Below are 23,254 nucleotides of genomic sequence, written 5' to 3'. Positions count from 1 at the left end.
TGAACTTTTTGGAAAGGGGGGAATATGATAATTTCACACTGCTACTTTTGAGCCAAAAGTGAATGGTATGATATTTGGTGGAATTGTCAAATAATAAAATCCTTTTGGAGTACAATATGGTAAAAGAGTGGTCGGCAAAGATCTGGAAAGTCATGGAAACAATTAAACTTATTAAAATTAAATTGTTAAAATTTGTACAATCAAGAGAAAGCAGACAAAAGATGGAGAATTTCTAGAACGATTGGCTCCAGTTTTGTGATTTTATGAAAACAAGGTATAACCTGGACATTGACAAATATAGAAACTTTCCTCTGTGGTGAATTATTCTTACATAATATACTACTTTTCTAACTAATAACTATAGATTAACTATAGATTTTTAATACATACTTATTTTATATTTTGTATAGTGTAGCTTATTATTATTATATATTAAACCTCTGTCCTGCCCTTCCTCCCAGAAGAAGCCCAGGGTGGTGAACAAAACACTAAAAGCATGTTAAAACATCTCAAAAAGAAAATGTCTTATAAACATTTTTTTAAAAAATCTGTAAAAACATCTTAAAAAGCTGGATTAAGGTCTCTTCTTAAAAGGCTTGTTGAGAGAGGAAGGTCTTCCATAAGCTCCAAAAAGATAATGGAGATGGTGCCTATCTAACATTGGAGGAGAGGGAATTCCACAACACTAAAGGTTCACTTCCTGTGTTGTGCAGAATGGACTTCCTGTTAAGATGGTATCTGCAGGCCCTCATCTGCAGAGCACAGTGACTGAGTATATAAGGGGTAAGACGTATATAAGGTATCCTGGTCCCAAACTGTATGTCCACCAAAACCAGCACCATGAACTTGGCCCAGCAGCTAATGGGCAGCCAGCGCAATTCTTTCAGCAGCGGAGTAACATGTTAGTTATATCTTATCCCAGTGAGCAGTTGCACTGTTGCATTTTCAACCAGTTGCAGCTTCCGAACCAGCCTCAAGGGCAGCCCCACATAGAGCACATTGCAGTAATCCAGCCTGGAGGTTACCAGTGCATGGACAACAGTGTTCAGCATATCCTGGCCCAGAAATGGTCATCTTACCAGCCAAAACTGTTAAAAGGCACTCCTAGCCACTGAGGTCACCTGGGCCTCTAGCGACCAAGATGGATCCAGAGATGCAGCCCCAGACTACGAACCTGCTGTCTCAGAGAGAGTACAACCCCATCCGATGCAGGCAACTGACCAGTTATCCATACTGGGGAACCACCTACCCACAGCGCCTCCGTCTTGCTAGGATTCAGACTCAGTTTACTGGCCATCATCCAGCCCACCACTGAGTCCAGGCAGCGGTCCAGGCTTGCCGGCCTCTTCCTATTCAGATGTTACAGAGAAACAGAGCTAAGTATCATCAGTTTACTGCTAACACTTTGCCCCAGTATCCTGACGACTGCTCCCAAGGGTTTCATATAGATGTTAAACAGCATTGGGGACAAGATGTTACCCTGCAGTACCCCACAGCACAACTGCCAGGGGGCTGAAATACAATAACCCAATGCTGTTCTCTGAAACTGACCCCAGAGACGGCATCGGAACCACTGTAAAACAGTGCCACTGTAAAACAGTGCCTCAAATACCCATCTCACCAGGTTGGTTCAGAAGGGTACTTTGGTCAATGTAATCAAAAGCTGCTGAGAGATCAAGCAAGGATAACAGGGTCACACTCTCCCATAACCAGGCCCAAACCCAGATTGGAATGGGTCAAGATAATTTGTCTCATCCAAGAGTAGTTGCAATTGCTGTGCAACAACTCTCTCAATCACTTACCCTAAAAAAAGGGTATTTGTGACTGGGTGGTAGTTGTCACACCAGTGGGTCCAGGGTGGGCTTTTTCAGGGGCGATTGGATTGTTGCCACTTTCAGGGCAGCACTCCACCCCGCAAAGATGTAATAAATACACCCTGGATCTACTCTGTCTTACCCCCTTAGCAAGCTGTAATAAGCCAAGAAGAGCAAGTGCATTGTTGCAAGCACCTTGTCGACATCATCAGGCTGCATCAACTGAAACTGATCTCCTGCTGTCATAAGAGTCCGTTGCAGGGATCCAGAAATTTGCTTGCCAGAAACATGCTTCTCCCCTAAAAAATTGGGTTCTTGTTCCTTACTGACCTTTGAAATACAGAATGAGGTTAGGCACAATCTTCTCTCCATGTCCAAGTTTGGAGCTAGGGTGAGGGTTTCTATGCAAAGTGAAAACAACCTCCAGTCATCTCCAGCTCACAATTGGAGGGGGGCTGGAGGCATCTTTCAGTTCTGTGCTTGCTGGGTGCTCTGAGTGTGTAGCAACTACACCTCCCTTTTCCACCTCCCTTTTCCAACATGCATCCACCTCCCTTTTCCAACATGCAGTGGAGAAGGGAGGTGGAGGAGTGTTGTCTTGTTTGCCTCTGTAGTTACTCAGAGCACACAGTAGGCATAGAGACAGACCACATGTCTTAGCTTTCCCCTCCATGTTGGAGGTGAATAAGTTAGGTGGAGGCATGTTGGCTCACTCTGCCTTTATGTCTGCTGGATACCTCAAGCTTGGAGCACCTGGCAGGAGCAGAGACAAGGTCGGACACCTATGGCTTTCCCCTCCAGCTTGGAGCCAGAGAGTGGAAGTGAAGGCTTGTTTTGTTAAGTCCTGGCATTCAGGAGGTTGTGAACCTAATGTGCCATTACACAAGCTTAGCCAATCCATGCTAGAAGCTTCATCATCACAAATGCATAGTATAATATTAGCATTTAATTGAAGTGTGAACAATAATGTTGATATGTAATGCCAGGTTTGTGCTCTAATATAATTACTCCAGTTACTATTAAATTGTATGCTTAATTTTAGGTGCAAAGCATATGTGAAAATGGCTTGCAGGTGGGCCATTCCAAGATAACAGTGCTTGGCAGCCCTTCTATGGGTAACTATGATTTTTCATTTTCATGGAATTTGTGGCTTACAGAGTAGTAGAGGTTTTCAGATGAGGGTTGAGTCATTATTTCTAAACAGTATGTGAAGTCCAGCCTCTTCTCTCCCTAAGCCTAGTGTAGTATTTTTTTCTTGACATGGCTGACTTTCTGGTGCTTTTACTGCAGCTATGTGGATTATCAACATTATCTGACAACCTATTTTTTTGCACCACTGGTTAAAGAGGATTAACAAATGATACCTAAATGACTAGTAACTCTTTAATATTCTATGGAAGCCTTTGCCAACCTGGTGCCCTTCAAATGTTTTGGACCGCGATTCCTATAAGTCCCAACCAGAGTGACCATGCTGGGAGTTGGGTCTAAAATAGTTGGAGGGCACCAGGATAGCTAAAGCTATCTCTGTGGCTTGGCTCCAGACTTGCTCTTCCACAGATATAATTGTTACTTTCATAGATGGCCTTGGATCCAGCAAAAGCTTCCCATGGTTTGTGTGTGGAGCGGGGAGACAATTTTCTCAGTTTGCCCCTTCCTTTATTGAGTCCCCTGTACTATCTGACACACTGTTCTGGAGCACCCTCCAGGTCTTCAGAGCAGATTGTCAGAGGTAACAGTGGATTGAAGGAACTGGAGAAAATTGGTCCCCTCCCTTCCACAAGTGGCGGCATCATGTGTGCAGATCAAAGCCAATATCTTTATATAAATACATACAATATAATTTTAAAACTCTTGTTGAGCTTCTGAAATTTAAAGATGAGATTTTTGTTATTTAGAGTTGTCTTTAACTGTTTCCAACAATTTTCATATAGAGAACTTTTTTAGAAGAAAAAGCGTTTGATTGCTCAGATTTGATTTTATCACCATAGATTGTTACGTATTAGCTCTTCTGTCTCACGTGCATTGATTATATACTTTCAGGATGGAATTGGTTTTATTAGTTTAATGTAAGTTATAAAATAGAGTGAAATTATATTTTATGGTAGTGGGCATTCTCTTGTACATCACCAAGAAACAGTTCTGAAGAATTCCATAAATGTTGAATCTTACCTTGGCATTTGTTCATTTCACATTCTGCAGGTGTATATCTTTCTAGGTATGCTGATTTATTGCAAGCTAATCCTCTTGAGGCTAAAGCAGTGGGTGATATTATTATATTTAAAGTAATAAAAGTAAGTTTAAACTGTTTGAGTTCACTCACAATTTACTGATTATGTTGTATCCCTTTTTCTTAAATTACTGTAAGAATGTATTTTATGAATTTTATAATTGTAATGTTTTTATCCATTTTTATAATTGTATTCTTTATTGCTGTAACCCCCCTCCCCCCAGCATCTTATGATGTAGGGCAGGTAACAAATCTTATTAAATAAAACATTAAATAAATAAACTGAAATGGCATGTTTCTTAATATAGTATGTCTGCTGACATGAGGCAGAGTCTTTACTGTATAATTCAGATTGCAGTATTTTAAAATTTACTAAGGAGTGTAAAATTTTAAAATTTACTAACAGTTCTGTAGGCATAGGTTGTTCTCAGAACTGAAGAGTCTGGTTTAGTAAATGGCATTTTCAGAAGACTGCAAACATGTTCTTAGAGTATTTGCAGTGAGTGAACTACAGTAATATCTCAGTTAACAAATCCTCCAGGAACAAAGCTCCTTTAAAGAAAGACTTTTTTAAAGGTGAGACTGAGCTGGATAAACTTTCAAGCCTGTGACTCTGCTTTGAGGTGAAACTGACCAGCCTGTGTCTTAGCTATCAATAAAGTGACAAGTCTGTGCCTTTGCTTGTCTAGGATGAAATTGACAAGCTTGTGTGGTTGCTTTGCATTGAGATCTCTTGCTTTCTCCTAGGGCTGGGGCGGGTAGGATCCAATATGATTCAGAGGAAGAGAAGGAGGGTAAGGGAGTGGGTGCTGGGTAGGCATCCTGTAAAGCCCCTGTTGAAGCTGCCCCCCCCATTAGAGGGTGTAGGAACCTATCCCTATTCTTTCCATGTTATAGCAACCTCTGGCACCAAAGTTTATGTGAAAGAAGTAATATCCAGGGCGCATTTACTTTGTTAACTGAGGTATTACTGTGTAAATAGTTGAGTATTTTGTCTGAATTTATTGGATGGAAAATAGTATGAGTTCATATGTTTGCTACCTTCCTGATAGTCTCTCTCTGATTTCTTGTAGGGGAAAATGAAGACTGTATCTGATAATCTAGTAGCAAAACCCATGGACTTAACTGTTAGAAGTGGGTTAGACCCAACGCCTAAGCATGAATGCCATGTTTTAAAGAATGCAAACAAAATTACTTCCATCCTAACTTACAGAGCATATGAGCGCGCACAGGTAAGAGAATGAAAGTTATGCAAACACAGATGCATATAAATATTTATGTGCTTCCTGTCAGACTTATAGCTTTTGTGAGAAGTATAGTTTTTTTGGTATACTGGCTGTTTGTGGTTGAAACTACCTAACATTTCTAATTTGTAGAGATTTGTCTTGAAAGTTGACCTTTAATCACGAGTATGCTTTATCAGCTTGTTAATGATACTGATGACTTTCAGTATAGCTAGTAGTACTTAATTTACAAGTTTCAAATAAAGAGTTTGAAACTGTATTATAAAATAAATTCAGTAAACATCTCTCAACAGTAATGACATTTGCAAAGTTAAGTTTATTGTTTTTGAATTTGTTTCCAGTATTATTTCTATGAATATGGCTTTGATGAGATCAGACAAAGACCAAGACATGTGTGTCCATATGCTGTTGTATCATTTTCTTACAAGGATGAAAAGGTACAAAAGTATTTGCCTCAAGTAAGGTAAGAAAGATTTACTTATATTTGAAAGCAGTAATATTTAAAGTGAAAGACTATAATTCTTTTTAAGTATTATTAACATTTTTAGTTTGCTGTTTTGCTGGTCTTGATCCATATATATGGTAGTAGGTTTTGATGAAGAATTGGAAATGGAAGTATTTAAGTCATGCTATACAATTTTTTTTAATGTTCAGCATTTGTATCCTGCTTGTGAATTGCAAATGCTTGGTAGCAAAATGGCCCTTGTCCTTAGGCTTATAATCTGAAATGAAATGAAACAAATCTTTATTGCTCAGAGCCATAGGCTACCACAATTAAACACAAGTAAAAGGAAAAATACAAAATACATATTAAAATACAAGTTACATTTCAATAAAACACAGTTCAACAACATACAGTAAAAGAACAATATATTTCAAATAAACAATCCTCTCTCGAGTGAAAGATACCCTGTAATCTAGAATACATGATACGAAAGGAAAAAAGGGGTAACAGGGAAGAGAAAAACAAGCAAAGTTTGGCACAATTTCTTAAAGTTACATAGTAATTCTTATAATGACCAGCCTGACTGGAAACAATGCAGGGAGAGGAGGAACCAGAGCTGATCTCCTGCAGACATGGTGGGGTCCCCACATGGTGGGGTCTGGTCTATATTTTAGCATATCCTGTCATCCATAATCACTATCCTGTACAGAAAAATTTCATTTTCAACACTTGCATAAACTTAATTTGATTTGTAAGTGAATTAGATGATTTTGATAATTGGGCTTCAAAGAACTTACATGGCAATAGTGCCACTTAAAAGACCTACTGGAGTATTTTAAACCTAACAGGTTAAGGCAATCCTGTTCCTTGTGTGACTTCTAGTGTAGCACATGGGTATGCCTGGGTTCACATATTAGCCTTGGCTTCTGTTCTCTTATATAAAAACAGTACTTGCTTGCTTATTTAATGGAATTTTTGTTATAGGTAAAATAGATGGTTAAACAATTCCCAGTTAAAGGTTGTATTTGATGTAAGGCTCCTTTTTGGAGGACAGGCAAGATAGAAATTAAATAAAATCTTAATAATAAATAATATAGTACTAGTGGAACCGTTCCCCCAGTGCAAGGATTTCTCTTTGTGCAATAGAATATTTGTCTTCCCCCAGCCCCCTAAATGAGCTTTGGAGCAGATTTGGGGACAGCATGGTGAGAGGCAAGTCTTGTTGTGCTAGCGGTAATCCTTGCATTGCTGCAAGTATTTTATTGAGTACCGCTGTCTGTTGGTATGCTACTTGGTCATGCTAGACTTAAGCACTGGAATCCTGCTTTGCAGTTATGAATTCAGAAGCCATGCTGGTTCTGCTTCATCACAGCTTATTCTTCTATATGCTTGGTTACCTTATTTTTAACAATGCTTTCTACCAGTTTTTCTGGAACAGACATTAAGCTAACAGCAGGGCTGTGGAGTCGGTACGCCAAACCTTCGACTCCGACTCCTCTATTTTTCTACTGTCCGACTCCGACTCCACCCAAAATTGCTTCCAACTCCACAGCCCTGGAAAGGGCTATAAATGTCTTTTTAAATTGGAAGCTCTCATAGGAGCATGTTTATCGCTGCCTGAATATGCGCTGATCTTGGCATAACAGCATTTGTCTTCATGTGGGTCCTGTGTCATACACTGACACACAAAATGTTTTCCATCTTGAGTTATGGTGAAATGCTCAACTACAGCTGACTTCATGGGAAGCTTCTTTGACATTTTGAATTTATATTTTAAAAAATTTGTCAATCAAAATTTATTTTGAAGTCGGAGTCGGTACATTTCTACCGATTCTGACTCCACCCAAAATTGACTCCGACTCCACAGATTCCCCTAGATCCCTTCTTGAAGATTGGTTTTTCATTGGCTGCTTTCCAGTCCTTAGGTATGGAGGTGGAACTTAAGAATATGTTACATATTTTTGTTAGGAGATCAGAAATTTCACATTTAAGTTATTTGAGAACTTGCAGTTGGATATGTCAGTTTAATTTAGTCTCTTAGGCCTAGAACTTTGTCTCTTGTTGCCACTATGCCTGAGTTCTTCAGACTTGTTTCCTGCAGAAGTTAGATCAGGCACAGGGATTTGCCCCATATATTTTGCAGTAAAGACAGATGCTGTACCACTTCAGGTTGTTAGGGATACCAGAGATGATACGCAGACACAAAGTTTGCTTACAAGGAGATAAAGTTTATTGAACAACTTACACAGGTGCCCAATAAAAGTGGATCAGAGATGCAGCCCTGCAGAAGCTGGCATCGGTCTGAACACCCATACTGGGCATCGAAGGCACTTATATAGCATACATGTTTACCAGCACAGCGATGAGGTTACATAAGTGATTAATTGCTACAAAAGATCAAATCATGACACTTCAGCGTATACTTTGATTGATCATGGGTTAAAAAGGCACCTTCAAATAGGAATTAATTGCTAGGAACAGCTACATCATGCTGCTAATTACTGCTACAGATAGCCAAGGCATCCTGGCATCTTTAAACCACCTCTTGGCAAGCTATGCTCTTACCTCACACTCGCCTCAAGCTTGTTAGAAGCAACTGATAAAACACCTGTGCTGCTAACAATATTTACATTGACCATCCTCTGACCCATCCCTCTGCCAGGAACATTCACAAGCTGAACACCTAAGAAATGCTGAGGCCGTGAAGGGGGATACAGACCTTCAGGCTAAAAGCAGGGATCCATTCTACCTTGGCTATACATTTGCCTATAGACGGGCTACAGATGCAAAGAATTCATTCAGTTTCTCTGCAATCTCCTGATCCTCCTTTAGCACACCTTAGATTTCCCTGTCATCCAAGGGTCCAACGGCCTCCCTAGGCAGTCTCCTGCTACTAATGTATCTAAATAATTTTTTGTTGTTGGTCTTCATGTTTTTAGCAATGTGCTCCTTAAATTCCTTTTTAGCATTCCTTATTGTCTTTTTTGTATTTTTTTTTTGCCAGAGTTTGTGTTTCTTTTTCTCCTCATTTGGACTTCAGGTTTTTTGAATGAAACTTTCTTGCTGCTAATAGTGTTTTTGACTGCTCATTAGCCACACTGGCATCCTCCTGGCCCTGGTGGTACCTTTCCTGATTTGTAGTATACACTCCCGTTGAGCTTTTACCATTGTGTTTTTAAACAACTCCCAAGCAATTTGGAGTGCTTTGACCCTTGACTTTGCCTTTCAACTTCCTTCTACAAATCCCCTCAGTTTTGGGAAGTTTCCTTTTTTGAAGTCAAATGTGACAGTGTTGTATTTTCTTTGCAATTGACCATTTACCTGTGTGCTTAATTTAATAGCGCTGTGGTCACTGCTCCCAATAGATTCAGTTACATCTTGCACCAGCTCCTAGGCGCCACTCAAGATTTAAGTCCAGGGTTGTCACTCCTCTGGTCAGTTCCATGATCAACTGTTCTAGGACACAGTCATTTAGGATATCTAGAAATTTCACCTCTTTTTTGTGACTGGAATACATACACGTTGCCAGTCTATATGAGGGTCATTGAAGTCATCCATTACTACAACATTTCCTCTTTTAGACGCTTCCTTCATTTCATTCTTCATCTCAAGATCTCCCTGAGCATTTTGATTATCAGCAGTGAAAAATATTATTTTAAAAAATGTAACAGATCAGTGACTGAATAAAAAAGAGAACATAAGCTTCTAGAATGCTAACCAGTTCTACAGTAGTTGTAACTCATTAAGCCATGGGTGGTTAATCTGAGGACTTTATCTGGCTCCCCCAGACGTTTTGTGCCCCTTGAGACACCCCTCCAAAGTCTGCCTATTTTAAAAAAAGTTAAAAAAAATACTGACCCCCCTCCTGTAGTCCTACTATGATGCCAAAATAATTCTGTGATGTTCTCGTCCCAATCCTAAATTTATCCGTTTAAAAATAATTTAATGAGGAATTATAAAAACATTAAAAATAGTGTAGAATAGCTTATTGTAAAGCCTTGAGATCTGCAGTTCTCACCATGCCCACTCTTGTACTTTGGCTGAGCACACTTTGACATGCTGCTCCTGGAGGTTTGACCATGGGTCAACATGACCTTCAGTACAAAATAATTTAGTTACTGCTGCTCTAAGCCAAACTAAACTGAGCAGCTGTGTATTGCAGTTCGTCATATGGCTGACAGTCTCAATCTTTGTGTGCAAGTTTTTTTGAGGCCCTAGTGTGTAATGAATAGTTTATTTAATGGGCTATTTGGCTTGATTAACTGCAAGTTTTGTGGGCCTGCACTGCTTAAATCTCTGGTCCAGACTGTAACGTTTTTGGAATGTTGTGTTAACATCCCTGTGGCAGAGATTGCAATTCTTATTTTATAAATGACCATATCATGCTGAGCAAATTATTTGGCCATGACCCTCAAATGTTCAACTGAACAGGGATTTCAGCCTAAGTCTAGGTCTATCCAGTGGACTCTACATAACTTTATTTGCTGGTTTCCATAGTATCCACATATTAGTGTTTGTTTCCTTTGCTGTAATTCTAAGAAATTGTTACAAGGATACAATGTTAGAATTGATGAGGGGTATTAAGGAACACTTAAGCTTCCTTGAGTGGAACGAGGATGATCAGGGGACTGGAAACAAAGCCCTATGGGGAGAGACTGAAAGAACTGGGCATGTTTAGCCTTGAGAAGAGAAGACTGAGGGGATATTTATTTATTTATTTATTAAATTTATTAGTCGCCCATCTGGCTGGCAATCCAGCCACTCTGGGTGACGTACGAAATTAAAACATAGTTACATTAAAATATTAAAATCTAAAATATATAATAGCAGTCTTCCTGTCACACAGGGGAGGGCCAGGATCTCTTCTGTATTGTCCCAGAGTGCAGGAGATGGAATAACGGGCTCAAGTTACAGAAAGCCAGATTTCAACTGAACATCAGGAAAAAATTGCTAACTGTATAAAAATGGAACCAATTACCTAGGGAGGTGGTGGGCTCTCCAACACTGGAGGCCTTCAAGAGGCAGCTGTCAGAGTGACACCACCAAACAGTAGCCAAGAAACCTGCGCTATCCTTTTATTATCCTGAAATAGGAAAGGGGGAGTTTATTGGTTAGGGCCTCCAGAGACCTTAGCCGCACAGCTGCCAGTCTCTCTCCACCTTCCGCCCAACCTTGGACTCGAGGAGGGAATCATCCCAGCAGCTGCACTTTGAAGCAACTCTACAGCTTAGGGGTTTGTAGGAAAGTTTGTCACTCACTTCCAGAGGGCCTGGAAATATCCTATTTTCCATTGAGGGCTTGGGTCAATTTGTAATGTAACTTGCTTTCCTCCTTTATTGCTGAACTGGTAAGAAAAACAAAATTATTGCATGCTACCTTCTGTCCTTGAGTTCCCATATTATTATACTATATTACAGAGGATATAATTGTGATCAGATTGCTAGGAATTAATTAGAACTTTGAAACAACTGGCATTTTTTAGATGTTACATTCTGGAGGCCAGTGTTACCAGGTAAAGGGTCTCACAGGATGCTTTCAGGGCATTTCTACACTAAGGTTGCTTTGCACTTCTGGTGAACTGAGTCTCTAATGGCCAAATGAAATAATATCACACTGTCAAGAAAACCCATATTCTGCAACAGATACGTAAATTGTGTACATTTATGTCATCTCCAAGGGCTCTTAGTTTTAAAAGCCAAAGAGAAGAAAACGTAGGTGAAGAGGTGTTTGGTCCATTGCAGTTCAATAATCAAGAACATAAAAAAGGAAACTATATATGAGGGAAAGAATTACTTCTGCTTTTTGGTTTTAACTATGTATTTTGCTTGTAGATCAAAGATTTCTGGTATGGATAAGAGCACTGGTAAGAATTCAATTGATCAATAGAACTGTCTTGAATTATAGTCCAAGTCCCTAAATGTGCTAGGATATGTGGTGTTATGAGAGTAATTCAGAGTGGATGGGTTGACCACAAGTGGCATCTTTTCTGACGTTGAGACTGTATGCTGTTGTAGAATTTAGTTATTTAGCATGCTTCACCTATCTACCTTTGCACCTAGGGCTTAGGTCTGTTGATCTGATCTGCCTGTTTGCATTCATGCACAACGATAAGCCAGAGTTTCTGGCTAATAGTGGTTTAGAGTTGAACAAACAGCGTGCTAGCACCAATTGCTCCCGCTTAGCCTCCTTCCCTACTGTCAGTGGGATAAATAAACAAGGAAGCCTTGCCTTCCCATTACGTCCAAACCTGGAACTGTGACTTGTTGTTCCCTAACAAACCACAAACAATAAAGTTTGACTTGAGTCTGTGGCTTGTTACGAAGCAATAAACCACAATCCCTGATTTGGATGTGATGGGGAGCCAAGGCTTCCTTTTTTCATCCTGGCCATGTCTGGAGAGTAGTGTTGCAGGAGTGATTGGGCAATGTGCACCAGAATGCTGCTCACTCTTGCTGTAAATCATGATAAGCCAGAACCTTGCTTTATAGTGGCTTTAAAAGTGGCTGTTGCGTGCATTGCATAAATTTAATCTTCATGGCCTGCAAGGAATATCTTTCCTATTTGACCACTGTCTCTCTTCTGCAACGAAGCATGCGCTGGCTCGTCTTTACAAAATGCATAGGATGTTCTTTTATCAGATGTTTATACTTTTAGTTCATAGCAGTAGAGAGATTTGGTTATGTGTATCTGCTAGAAAAAATGAAATTATTTGCTATCCAAATCTAATTTACATAGATTAAATATTTGTATACATTTGTTTGTTTGCATAGTTGTGCTGTATGTTTATGTATGCAAGTACATATAAAATGTATGTGCAGTTCGAGGGTTTTTTCCTAATGTTATAAGCTAGAAATGGTGAAACAAGAAAATGGTAGGAGATTGAAATAGCTATTGTTAGAGTAATGGAAAATAAACACTATAAAACAGAGTGTCTTCTTGAAATGAACAACTGTCTGCCTTTTAAAATCCAGCATTTAATTCAGCCTTGTATTTAGCAACTCATCTGATAGTCATAGGCAACCAGGAATTCCATGCAGGTAGGTGAGCATGGTGACAGAGAAGGGCTGGATTGCTCCATTTCTCCTCTGATTTCCATGGTAGCCACAGAGGAGGAAAATCTTTTCCTCCACAACCAGCATGTAAATGCAACAGATAGATACAGGGATGGCAGAGTGATCTGTCCTGCCTCCACCAGCCTGCTTGGTAGAAGACAATTTTTGGTGGGGAGGTGTGTAATTTTTATAGCCCATTCCCCCTTGGCCTGGTTCACATGCCACATTAAATGATAGTCAAAAACAAAAATGTTCTCATTACTCTCCTGCAGCTGCCTTGTCACCAGGAAATAAGGCTTGGTATTGACTTACTGTTTGTGGTGTGCTTGCAGAGAAACAAACCACAAGCCTGGATTTGGACGTTACAACAGGCCATACTCTAGTTTGTTTCCCAGGAGTAGTAGGAGTGAGGAGCAGAGTGAGATCTTGGGTTCACATTAAACTAGTTTTGTTCTTAAGTATGGCTTAGAATGACATGCCAACTGGGCTCTTGTGTTAGTGGAATCTGATGATAATAATGAACACATCTGGGTTCAGATTTGGGCCAGTCAGTGAATAATCATGCAACTAAGGATACCTTGTTTCATGGGATGAGGCATCAAAACACCCACTAATAACTACATGATGGAGAGAATAGATCAAGATGGCTGTCCCTGTGTGGTTTTCTTCAGCTATACTATGTTAGAGCTGTTCTGCATTACCTTTGCTATACATCTTGCTGAATATGGTTCTGAGCTTCCCACTTACTGCTTTAAATTAATTAATTCTGACGAAGAAAAGATTTGGTAAATCAGAGTGGTTTGCCTTTCACAGTACTACTTCATTTTCCCCTTATTTCATGAAGTCTGAAATGCACATTGCCTCCAGCACTTCTCTACTATGTATTCTAGTTTCTAGTGGCTTGAAGTTCCTTCAAAAAGCCCCCCTTCCTTCTGTTGTTCTTTAAGGTTCCATCCTCTAGGTACTGCTGCCTAAGGAGCTTTTGGATCCTGCACAGCCCAACCAAAATTAATCTAAAGTGCCACCAGTTCAGCTCCTAAATGCTGTACACGTCATATTGATCATCTTCTGGAAATAATATTGTCCATTTGCTACTTCTAGCTCAGGCCTTTAGCCCTTAGTGGGATAGGCTGCATTAGTGAATATGTTTTTAATTCACAATGTTGACCGCTGTCTGGAATTGTAGCAAGTATCAATCAGAGTCTCCAGTTTAATCTTCTCCTTTCCCTGAACTCCACACCTCTCCCCTAGCTCCAAGCCTTAGCAGACTTTGACTTTTTTATTGTGAAAGGTGATGACATTACTCTGAAGGAGTGGATTTTCTCCATCTAGTACATGGTATTCTTAGTTTTTGCTGTCCTTTGAGCCGAAGCTTTCCTTGTCTGCAACATTTATCTTTTAACAATATTTATAGTCTGCCTTTCGACAGGCAGTTTACAATAAGTTAAAAATACCAATAACACAAATGATAAAACAAATAAAACAAAATTACATACTGTTAAAACCAGTAAGAATTCTTCTATTCCCAAATGCCTATAAGAATATTAGCATCTCCAACTGAATATAAAGAAACAAGGAAAAAGCATATACATACATCCCACAATTCCTGGGTTATTGCAAAAAAGGCCCTGCTACTAGTAGATGGCAAGTGTACCTATCTAAAGTAAGGAAATTATAGTATGGCCTCTTGGGTAGATCTTATAGCTTTGTGGGGCTTGAATGGAAGTTACCCTCTGAGATCCTTGGGACCCAGACTGTATGCAGCTTTAAATATCAAATCCATCACCTAAAATTGAGCCTGAAAACAAACTGGTTAGAAGTGTAAATGAGTTCAGACTTGATGTAACTGGTTATTGCCTGCATATCCATGTTAACAGATGGGTAGTATTCTGTACCAGCTATGTTTATGATGAAGGATGCTTTAGTAGTCTACTTTGGAGCTCACCACAGTATGAATGAGCAGGTTTCTGCCTTCCAGTAGTGACATATCTGGCAGACCAACTGAAGTTCATAGACTTCCGTCCTGGTCACAGTTGCCGCTGAGAATCCAGGAGCAATGTTGTGGGACTAGGAGCACTCTCAGATTACAAACCTGATCATAAGTGTGTGATTGTTTTCAAAGATTAGTGTTCCCTTGGCAAGCTGATCCACTGAGTCCTCCACCATTGTCAACTGTATCTTAACTGGATAGGGCATAAATTTATTCACTTGCCCAGGGCACCTCTAATCTCAGAGACTCCTTTAGGGAAGCATCCACATCACCTGGATCTGATGAAAAGGAGAAAACAAAACTACGTGTCAATTTAAATTAATAAACTAGGAGCATTTGTTCCATGGGCAAAGAGAGCTATGTATTCTGGGCTCTTCTGAAGTCCAAGACACTCAGAAGAGAGGCTCAAAAAGTGAGTGAGTGAGTAGCCTTTCTGGCTGACTCATGATGAATAACCATGTATCTGGATGCCTGAGCCTTGGCAGTATGTAGTACGGAGGAATCTGTGGCTTCAACAGTGGTATTAATAAACCTACAATGACCTGACATTTGGCTCTCTTTTTGATTCAGTGTCTAAGCTGTGGACCTCCACTGGAAGCAGGAATAATTAAGAACAAGAGCAAGTTGCCCTTTAATGAGCAAGAATGAAGAATACATACTTGCTACTCCTTTTGTACCAGTGACCAAAACATGAGCCATTCCATGAGATTCTCCATTTTAGGAATCCAAAGGAGGACAGAATAGCCAAGAGATGTTTGGAGGGTTGGTATAGTGATGGATCCAACATCATCTCTGTCTGGAGGACATGCCATTGCAGGTTCCAAAATGGGTCTCCCCATAATGGATACCAGTCTGTTTTGAGCAGGATTCTTGGCTTGTCAGTCAGAACCCAGGGGCAATGTTCTAAGATAAAGGAATTGTAAACTGGATGGAGACCCTCATAGCCCAGAATTAAGCTTCCTGACAGCTATGTATGCCACATAGGGGATGAAGTCTGACTGAAAGTTCATATTTGGGAACGATATAAAGCTCAACAACACTACACTTCTGAGAAGAGTCATGGTGGTTAAACGATGGTGTCTATTTCTGATTTGTGGTCAACATGAATTGCCCACTTCAGATCTCATGGTAAACTTTATTTATTTATTTATTTATTTCTAGCCCGCTCTATTTGAACCAGAAACTCAGAGCGGCGAATAACGGAGGATAAAATAGAACACAATAAAATTTACAACCTCTACATGCAATCAATATAGTTAAAAACATACAAAAAACTAATGCTTACAACATAATTTGTTAAAATTCCTATTCCACGTTCAATTTAAACGCAGTCCGAAAAAGGATCGTCTTAACCTGGCGGCGGAATGCCAAAACTGAAGAAGACAACCGTACCTCCGCTGGCAAAGCATTCCAGAGTCTAGGAGCGACAACAGAAAACGCCCTATCTCTGGTTCCTGATAAATGAGCTTGTGAGACTGAAGGGATCGTGAGAAGTATATCCTCAGAGGACCTCAAAAGACGGGAGGGTTCATAACGAAGCAACCGATCGGACAAATAGACAGGGCCCAGGCCGTGTAGGGCTTTAAAGGTTAATACCAGCACTTTGAATTGAGTCCGGAAGCAAAACGGCAGCCAATGGAGTTGTTGTAATAGGGGGGTTGTACGAGCCCGAAGGCCAGCCCCCGTCAGCATTCTCACTGCCGCACGTTGAACCAGTTTAAGCTTCCGAACTGTCTTCAAAGGCAGCCCCACGTAGAGTGTGTTGCAGTAATCCAACCGGGATGTAACTAGGGCGTGTGTTACTCTCGTCAGATCGGATGTCTCTAGAAACGGGCGCAGTTGGCGAACCAGTCTTAGCTGGGCAAAAGCGCTCCTGGACACCACAGAGACCTGGGGTTCCAGGGTCAAAGCCGAGTCCAGAAGCACACCCAAACTGCGAACCTGAGTTTTTAGGGGGAGTGTAACCCCGTCCAACACAGGTAGGTTCCCTATTTCCAGGTTTGTCCCACGACTGACGCAGAGCAATTCCGTCTTGTCTGGATTTAATTTCAACTTGTTCTCCTTCATCCAATCCATCACTGAGGACAGACACTGGTTCAGGGGCTGGATGGCTTCCTTGGCATCAGGAGGAAAGGAGAAATAAAGCTGGGTATCATCTGCATATTGGTGGTATTGAACTCCAAACCTCTGGATGACCTCACCCAGCGGCTTCATATAGATATTAAATAACAAAGGAGACAAAACAGAGCCCTGTGGCACCCCACAAGTCAGGGGCCAAGGAGCTGAGCAGGAGTCTCCAAGTATTACCTTCTGAGTCCGACCCTCCAGGAAAGAGCGGAGCCAACACAAAACAGTGCCCCCTAGTCCCATTCTGGCTAGGCGGCTCAAAAGGATATTATGGTCGATAGTGTCGAAGGCCGCTGAGAGATCCAGGAGAATTAACAAGGACACACTCCCCTGTCTAGTTCCCTGCGAAGGTCATCCACCAAGGCAACCAGAGCCGTCTTAGTCCCATGGTCAGGTCTGAAACCAGATTGGAATGGATTGAGATAATCCGTTTCCTCTAGGAAACGTTGCAAATGAATGGTCACCACCCGTTCCACTATTTTACTAAGAAAAGGTAGATTGGAGACTGGTCGATAGTTACTCAAACACAATGAGTCTAGGGAGGGTTTTTTCAACAATGGTCTTAAAAGCGCCTCCTTCAGGCAACTTGGAAGAGAGCCTTGGTGAAGGGAGGCATTAACTACACCACATACCCATGTGGCCAGTCCACCTCTAGCTTGTTTCAAGATCCAAGATGGACAAGGGTCAAGTGGGCAGGTGGTAGGCCTCATTCCGCCGAGAAGCTTGTCTATATCTCCAGGTTGAACAAGTTGAAAAGAATCTATCTTAATAGGACAGACAGAGGCCACAGGTACATCCTTAGAGACTGCATTAATATTGGCGTCCAAGTCGGAGCGGATCTGATCGACCTTGTTCGCGAAATACGTGGCTAATTCTTGACAACGAGTTGGAGAAGAATCCTCATTAATTTCGGAGTGATCGCGGTTAAGTAGACCTTTGACCACTCGGAATAATTCTGCTGGCTGATTGACGGCTGAAGAAATGGAGGCCGTAGAAAAAGCCTTTTGCGCAGATCATCTTGAAGCCGAATAAATTCTAGAAAATATTTTAACGAGAAATCGGTCAGATTCACTGCGAGTTTTCCGCCATCATCGCTTTAGACCCCTACAAGTGCGTTTCATCGCCAGTAACTCGCTGGAAAACCAAGGAGCTGATTTTGCTCTGGCATGCACAAGGGGACGCTTAGGAGCGATTGTGTCTATAGCCCTGGTCATTTAACTATTCCAGAGTGCGACCAGAGCTTCGACAGAATCGTTGACTTGAGGGACAGGGAATTCCCCAAGAGCTGACAGGAATCCAACCGGATCCATTAATCTCCTAGGGCGGACCATCCTAATAGGTCCCTTCTCCCGGCAGAGGGTATGAGTCACAGTTAGTCTAAAACTGACCAGGTAATGATCCATCCATGACAGCGGAGTTATTGAAAAATCCATCACTCCTGGATCATCATCCTTCCGTCCCGCATAAAAAACAAGGTCGAGGGTATGACCTGCTATATGAGTGGGGCCAGATATTAATTGAGATAGCCCCATGGTTGTCATAGCAGCCATGAAATCCCGGGCTTCTCCATAGAGTGAGGATTCCGCATGGACATTGAAGTCTCCCAGAACCAACAGTCTGGGAGACTCCAACAACAACCCCGAAACCAACCCAGAGAGCCCGGGTAAGGAAACTGTTGAACAGCAAGGGGGGGCGATATACTAGTAAAATCCCCAAACTATCTCGCCCACAAAGCTTTAGGTACACACACTCGAACCTGATAGATTGCAGGAGAGGACACCTGGTCATAGAGATGGAGTCACGATAGACCACTGCGACTCCACCTCCCTGTCCCCCAGGTCTAGCCTGCTGTTGTACACAGAAACCTGGTGGACAAAGACCAGTGAGATTGACTCCACCAGATTTATCCAACCAGGTCTCTGTAATACATATCAGGTCGGTGCGTTCATCCAGGATAAGATCCTGAATGATCAAAGTTTTTTCATTCACCGACCTGGCATTGAAAAGCAGGACTAATAACCCGGGGGAATTGTCCTCCAAGTACACCTGTCTATTTGGCTGAGGAAGTCGAGTAGGAATAGATAGCCAGCGATGAAGTTGATTCCTCTTAAAATGATATGAGACTTTCTTCATATCATATCTCCCATTCCCGAGTAAAGTTGTTATGGATTCTCCAAAGCTAGGATCCCTTGGGGACTTTGGCAAGTTCATATTAGAATTCCCTAATATCGTTCTAGATAAGGAAGATAGAATAACTGGCTGACTCATGTAACATCAAGGTGATTTAGAATCCTCTTGGTGTACTAAAGCTACATTGTGCAAACTATAATGAGTAGTATTCAGTTCTGTCATCTGGGCTTTACAGGGAGGAGCCAATTCTACATCCTTAAAAGATCTGACCAACAACCTTTTGCTCTGTAAGGATTTTAAAAGTTCTTGTAGGTCGTTAATAATATCTTGCTGGGCAGTATCAGAAAAGCTGGTAAATTTAGATAACAACTCATCTGCTTCACCATAAGAGAAGGCAGACACTTTGTCCTCATGATCTCCCTGGAAAAAAGACTGTAATGACAATTGAGACAACTGAGCTGGGGTGCTCGTAGATGAAAGGCTAGCAGAGTCATTATAACTGTCCAAAACAACAATATCACTACTAGTGATATTAAAGTGAGTGGATGTTATAGATACACAATTATCCAAGGCTGTTTTTCCATAACCAATGGCTGAATTTGAGGTGATAGATCGAATCGGCGCCATTTTACGCATAAAGGGCGTGGTCTTGCTACGTTAGTAAAACGTCTTTGCACCTGGATGCCAAACCTCAGTAAACAAGATCTTCTTGCTAAAAATGTATTAACCATACTATAAGATCTAAAGGTTAATAATACTACCATGGTAGAGGGATTGTCACTCAAGGTTTCAACCTTGACTATATCATCACTTCTAATTGAGACCACATTCAAGGACTGTAAAACTTTAAAAATGTAAGTTTTTCGATTCAGGTATTGACCAGTATTACTTGAATATGGGAAAAAGGATAAGATTATCTTGTTCCGACTGAGTCGTAAAGACCAACATTCTGTTTCATCCTTTGTTTGAGGGACCATATACTCCTTAACACCCCCAGAAGACAAAGCTACAAGGGGTGTAGTAGATGTCTCAAGAACAGAGGGTAGCAAATTAGTTTCCTTCTTAGACTTCTTCTTGGGTGTCTGCTCCTTCTTAGGTACGTCTGAACAAAGTTGTAGTTGTGTTTCCATTGAATCGCCAGTATCACAGGAATGTTGCAATTGTGTCTCAGGTCGATCACCAATATTGGCTAGGCAATCATTCAGGGGTTGTCTAGAAGCAGGCAAAGGCACTAAAGGAGTTAGTTCGGACCCGTATACTGATAGTGTGGTAAGAGTCGTCAGCAGGGACTCAGGATCAGGCTCAGACCCGTCCCCTCGGGTCATCTTAGGGGGTCTCATTTCAGGAGAGGAAGACGTCAGTGAGTGCATAAGTGTATCCAGAATCTTAAAAAGAGGTTTATAATTCATTTTTTTATAACAGCACGGTAGTTATCATGAACCAGGAAATGAGTTGGAGCATGCAAGGGGAACTGAGACATAGTCCTGTCAACCAAACCATGGTTTGACCTTGATGCCTGAAACAGTCCACTGTGATAACAGTGAAAGGTAGCCCATGGAGGATATTTGGAAGACAGACATATGTACATTGGGGCACATCTTCACAAAGCTCAAGAAGGTGACATCTTAACCTCAACAAAAGCTGCCTTTGGGTGGAAGTACATGCTTAGGTTTCTCCCACATGGAGGAGTTCATCAAGAAAGTCACTGTTCTTGAGCACCCTGGATGTAATGTAACTTCGTTATGGATAATGGGGAAATTCCATTCTATTAAGTGGAAGGAAAGTAGTTACACCTATGGGCACCATGGCATGAGCCCAGATTAGACAGAGAGCTGGGGAGGTGGGGATGACCTTGTTATTCTATTCTCTTTACTATTTGTGCCTCTCCCCCCCCCCCCAGCAGTTTGCTCTTTCTCAGTCTCTATGGTCTTTGGTGCATGCTACTAGTGCGAAGAGTTTTTTGCTGTTTGGTCTATGGGAGTGGAGCCAAGCTGATACTTTATGAAGGAGTCTACTCTCCTTCCATTTAATGGATTGGAATTTTATGGTAAATAACATTTTTAATCCTCACTGTTTTCATCCGCTGGTACCAAAGTAGTGTGATATGACTGTATAATAGTGTCTGTAAGTTCTGTAGTTTGCTATAATATTTCAGGGGAACCTAATAAAACACTTTAAACTGTGAGGTGTCATTTGCAGGAGGAGTCATTTCTGTCCTTGAAGACAGAATATCCAAAGTCCATTACTTTCTGAGTACCTAGACCAGCCTTGACCCTCCGTGGCGCAGAGTGGTAAGCAGTGGTAACGCAGCTGAAGCTCTGCTCACGGCCGGAGTTCGCTTCCAACGGAAGAAGGAAGTTGAATCTCCGGTAAAAGGGGTCAAGGTCCACTCAGCTTTCCATCTATCCGTGGTTGGTAAAATGAGTACCCGGCATATGCTGGGGGGTAAAGAAAGGCCGGGGAAGGAACTGGCAATCCCACCCCATACATACGGTCTGCCTAGTAAACGTCGCAAGACGTCACCCTAAGAGTCGGAAATGACTCGCACTACAAGTGCGGGGACACCTTTACCTTTTAGACCAGCCTTGTAAATAAGTCCACAAAAGTTACTGACCTGGTAAGAGTTTCTGTACAAGCCACAGAGGAAGGGAAGCCCATCCTTCACCTGTGTTCCTCCTCTACCAGCCTGTTTGGTAGAAGGCTAGTTTCCTGAGTTTCCATACTGGATATGGAGGAGGGGACTTTCCCTCCCTTCTCCCCTGCTTGCTGACTCATTTGCCTGCATGAAATTTCTGGTCACCTATGGCTACCTGGGGAGTTGTTAAATGTAAGGCTGAGCGATCCATTTCTTCATGTTATCAATGATACTTTTTACTTTCCATCTAATTTTTGTGGAGAGGTGACAATGTTAAAACCCTTCTGCCCCAACTAAAAATTATTGTTGAAGAAAGTTTAGCTTCTCTGGCAGGGCTGTGGAGTTGGTACGCCAAACCTCCGACTCCTCTATTTTTCTACTGTCTGACTTCGACTCTGACTCCACCCAAAATTGCTTCCAACTCCACCGCCCTGGAAAGGGCTGTAAATGTCTTTTTAAATTGGAAGCTCTCATAGGAGCATTTTTATTGCTGCCTGAATATGCTCTGATCTTGACATCACAGCATTTGTCTTCATCTGGGACCTGTGTCACTGACACACAAAACGTTTTCCATCTTGAGTTATGGTGAAATGCTCAACTACAGGTGACTTCATGGGAAGCTTCTTTGACATTTTGAATTTATATTGTAAAAAAATTGTCAATCAAAATTTATTTTGAAGTCGGAGTTGGTACATTTCTTCCGACTCCATCCAAAATTGACTCTGACTCTCCGACTCCACAGCCCTGTTGTCTGGTCATTTCTACATAATCTTCTCATGCTACAATATTTGGGATATAAATTTATCCCACTTTAACTCTCTACTTGTATCTTCAAAGCACAATTTTATAAGAAATACAACAAAATTGATTTTTTTTTAATGTAGGTAAGCCAAGCTACACCTTATGGAAAGGACAGCTTTTAAACAGAGGGACGCTTGTATGCCATGCTGCTTTGAAATCAGAAATGCGTCCTTTGCTTCCCTGCAAACTGTAAGTATTAAACGTTCAAAAGCAGTCCTCAAATCATAATTTGTTAGACTAGATTATGTCAAATCTTGAAAGTCTGGAGCACTCCCATTCTAGACATATGACAATTTTTGTTGTTGCTAGAAAGTTTTTCTAGCTCTATGCACAATTCCAACTCTGTTTTTAAACATGATATAAGAATAATATTAGCTAAAAATGCGATAATATCTGCTGAGAAGATAACCTCTAGTTTCTTTATTCTTTGATGTACAGACCTGAAAAACTTGATGTAGAGTTGGTTATGAGCATCGAAAACTTGACAAAGCGTGTATCTCCACGTGTGTTGCAAAAAGAAATGTATTCAGGAGAAAGGGAAGGTAAGATCTCTACTAATTAACTATCCTTACTATTGGATGCCTTTATGCATTCTTCTTGTTTAGGTCACTGGTAAACTGGTGAGATCAGGGTAATGAAGCAGCAGGGTAGGTGGTTACAAAACAAGAGCCTAGTGCTCATTTTAGAACTCACTCGGTGGCAAAGATGCAATGCATTTCCATCATTATTGCATCAGCGTAGTATTGTTCAGTAGAACTATTTCAAGTGGTATTGAGTCTACTTGGTGTA

General features: G+C 41.1%; 1 protein-coding gene across 12 annotated transcripts in view; it reads left to right on the top strand.

Annotated features, from left to right (window-relative positions):
* Positions 1-23,254, top strand: part of TASOR (transcription activation suppressor) — a 132,470-nt gene that overhangs the window by 10,535 nt on the left and 98,681 nt on the right. For all 12 annotated transcript variants that reach the window (XR_009761484.1, XR_009761485.1, XM_061618269.1 and 9 more), the window contains exons 4-10: positions 2,857-2,929; positions 4,014-4,105; positions 5,115-5,273; positions 5,627-5,748; positions 11,562-11,593; positions 22,549-22,654; positions 22,904-23,007. Coding sequence is in view for 10 of the 12 variants with exons in the window: in XM_061618269.1 (XP_061474253.1) it covers positions 2,857-2,929; positions 4,014-4,105; positions 5,115-5,273; positions 5,627-5,748; positions 11,562-11,593; positions 22,549-22,654; positions 22,904-23,007 (688 nt within the window). In the remaining 2 variants the exon portion in view is untranslated. The remainder of the gene's footprint in view (positions 1-2,856; positions 2,930-4,013; positions 4,106-5,114; positions 5,274-5,626; positions 5,749-11,561; positions 11,594-22,548; positions 22,655-22,903; positions 23,008-23,254) is intronic.

This window comes from Rhineura floridana, chromosome 3 (assembly GCF_030035675.1).
Source record: "Rhineura floridana isolate rRhiFlo1 chromosome 3, rRhiFlo1.hap2, whole genome shotgun sequence".
Lineage (NCBI taxonomy): Eukaryota > Metazoa > Chordata > Lepidosauria > Squamata > Rhineuridae > Rhineura > Rhineura floridana.
Note: the sequence above shows the minus strand (reverse complement) of the source record. Positions and strands in the feature narration are given on the sequence as shown.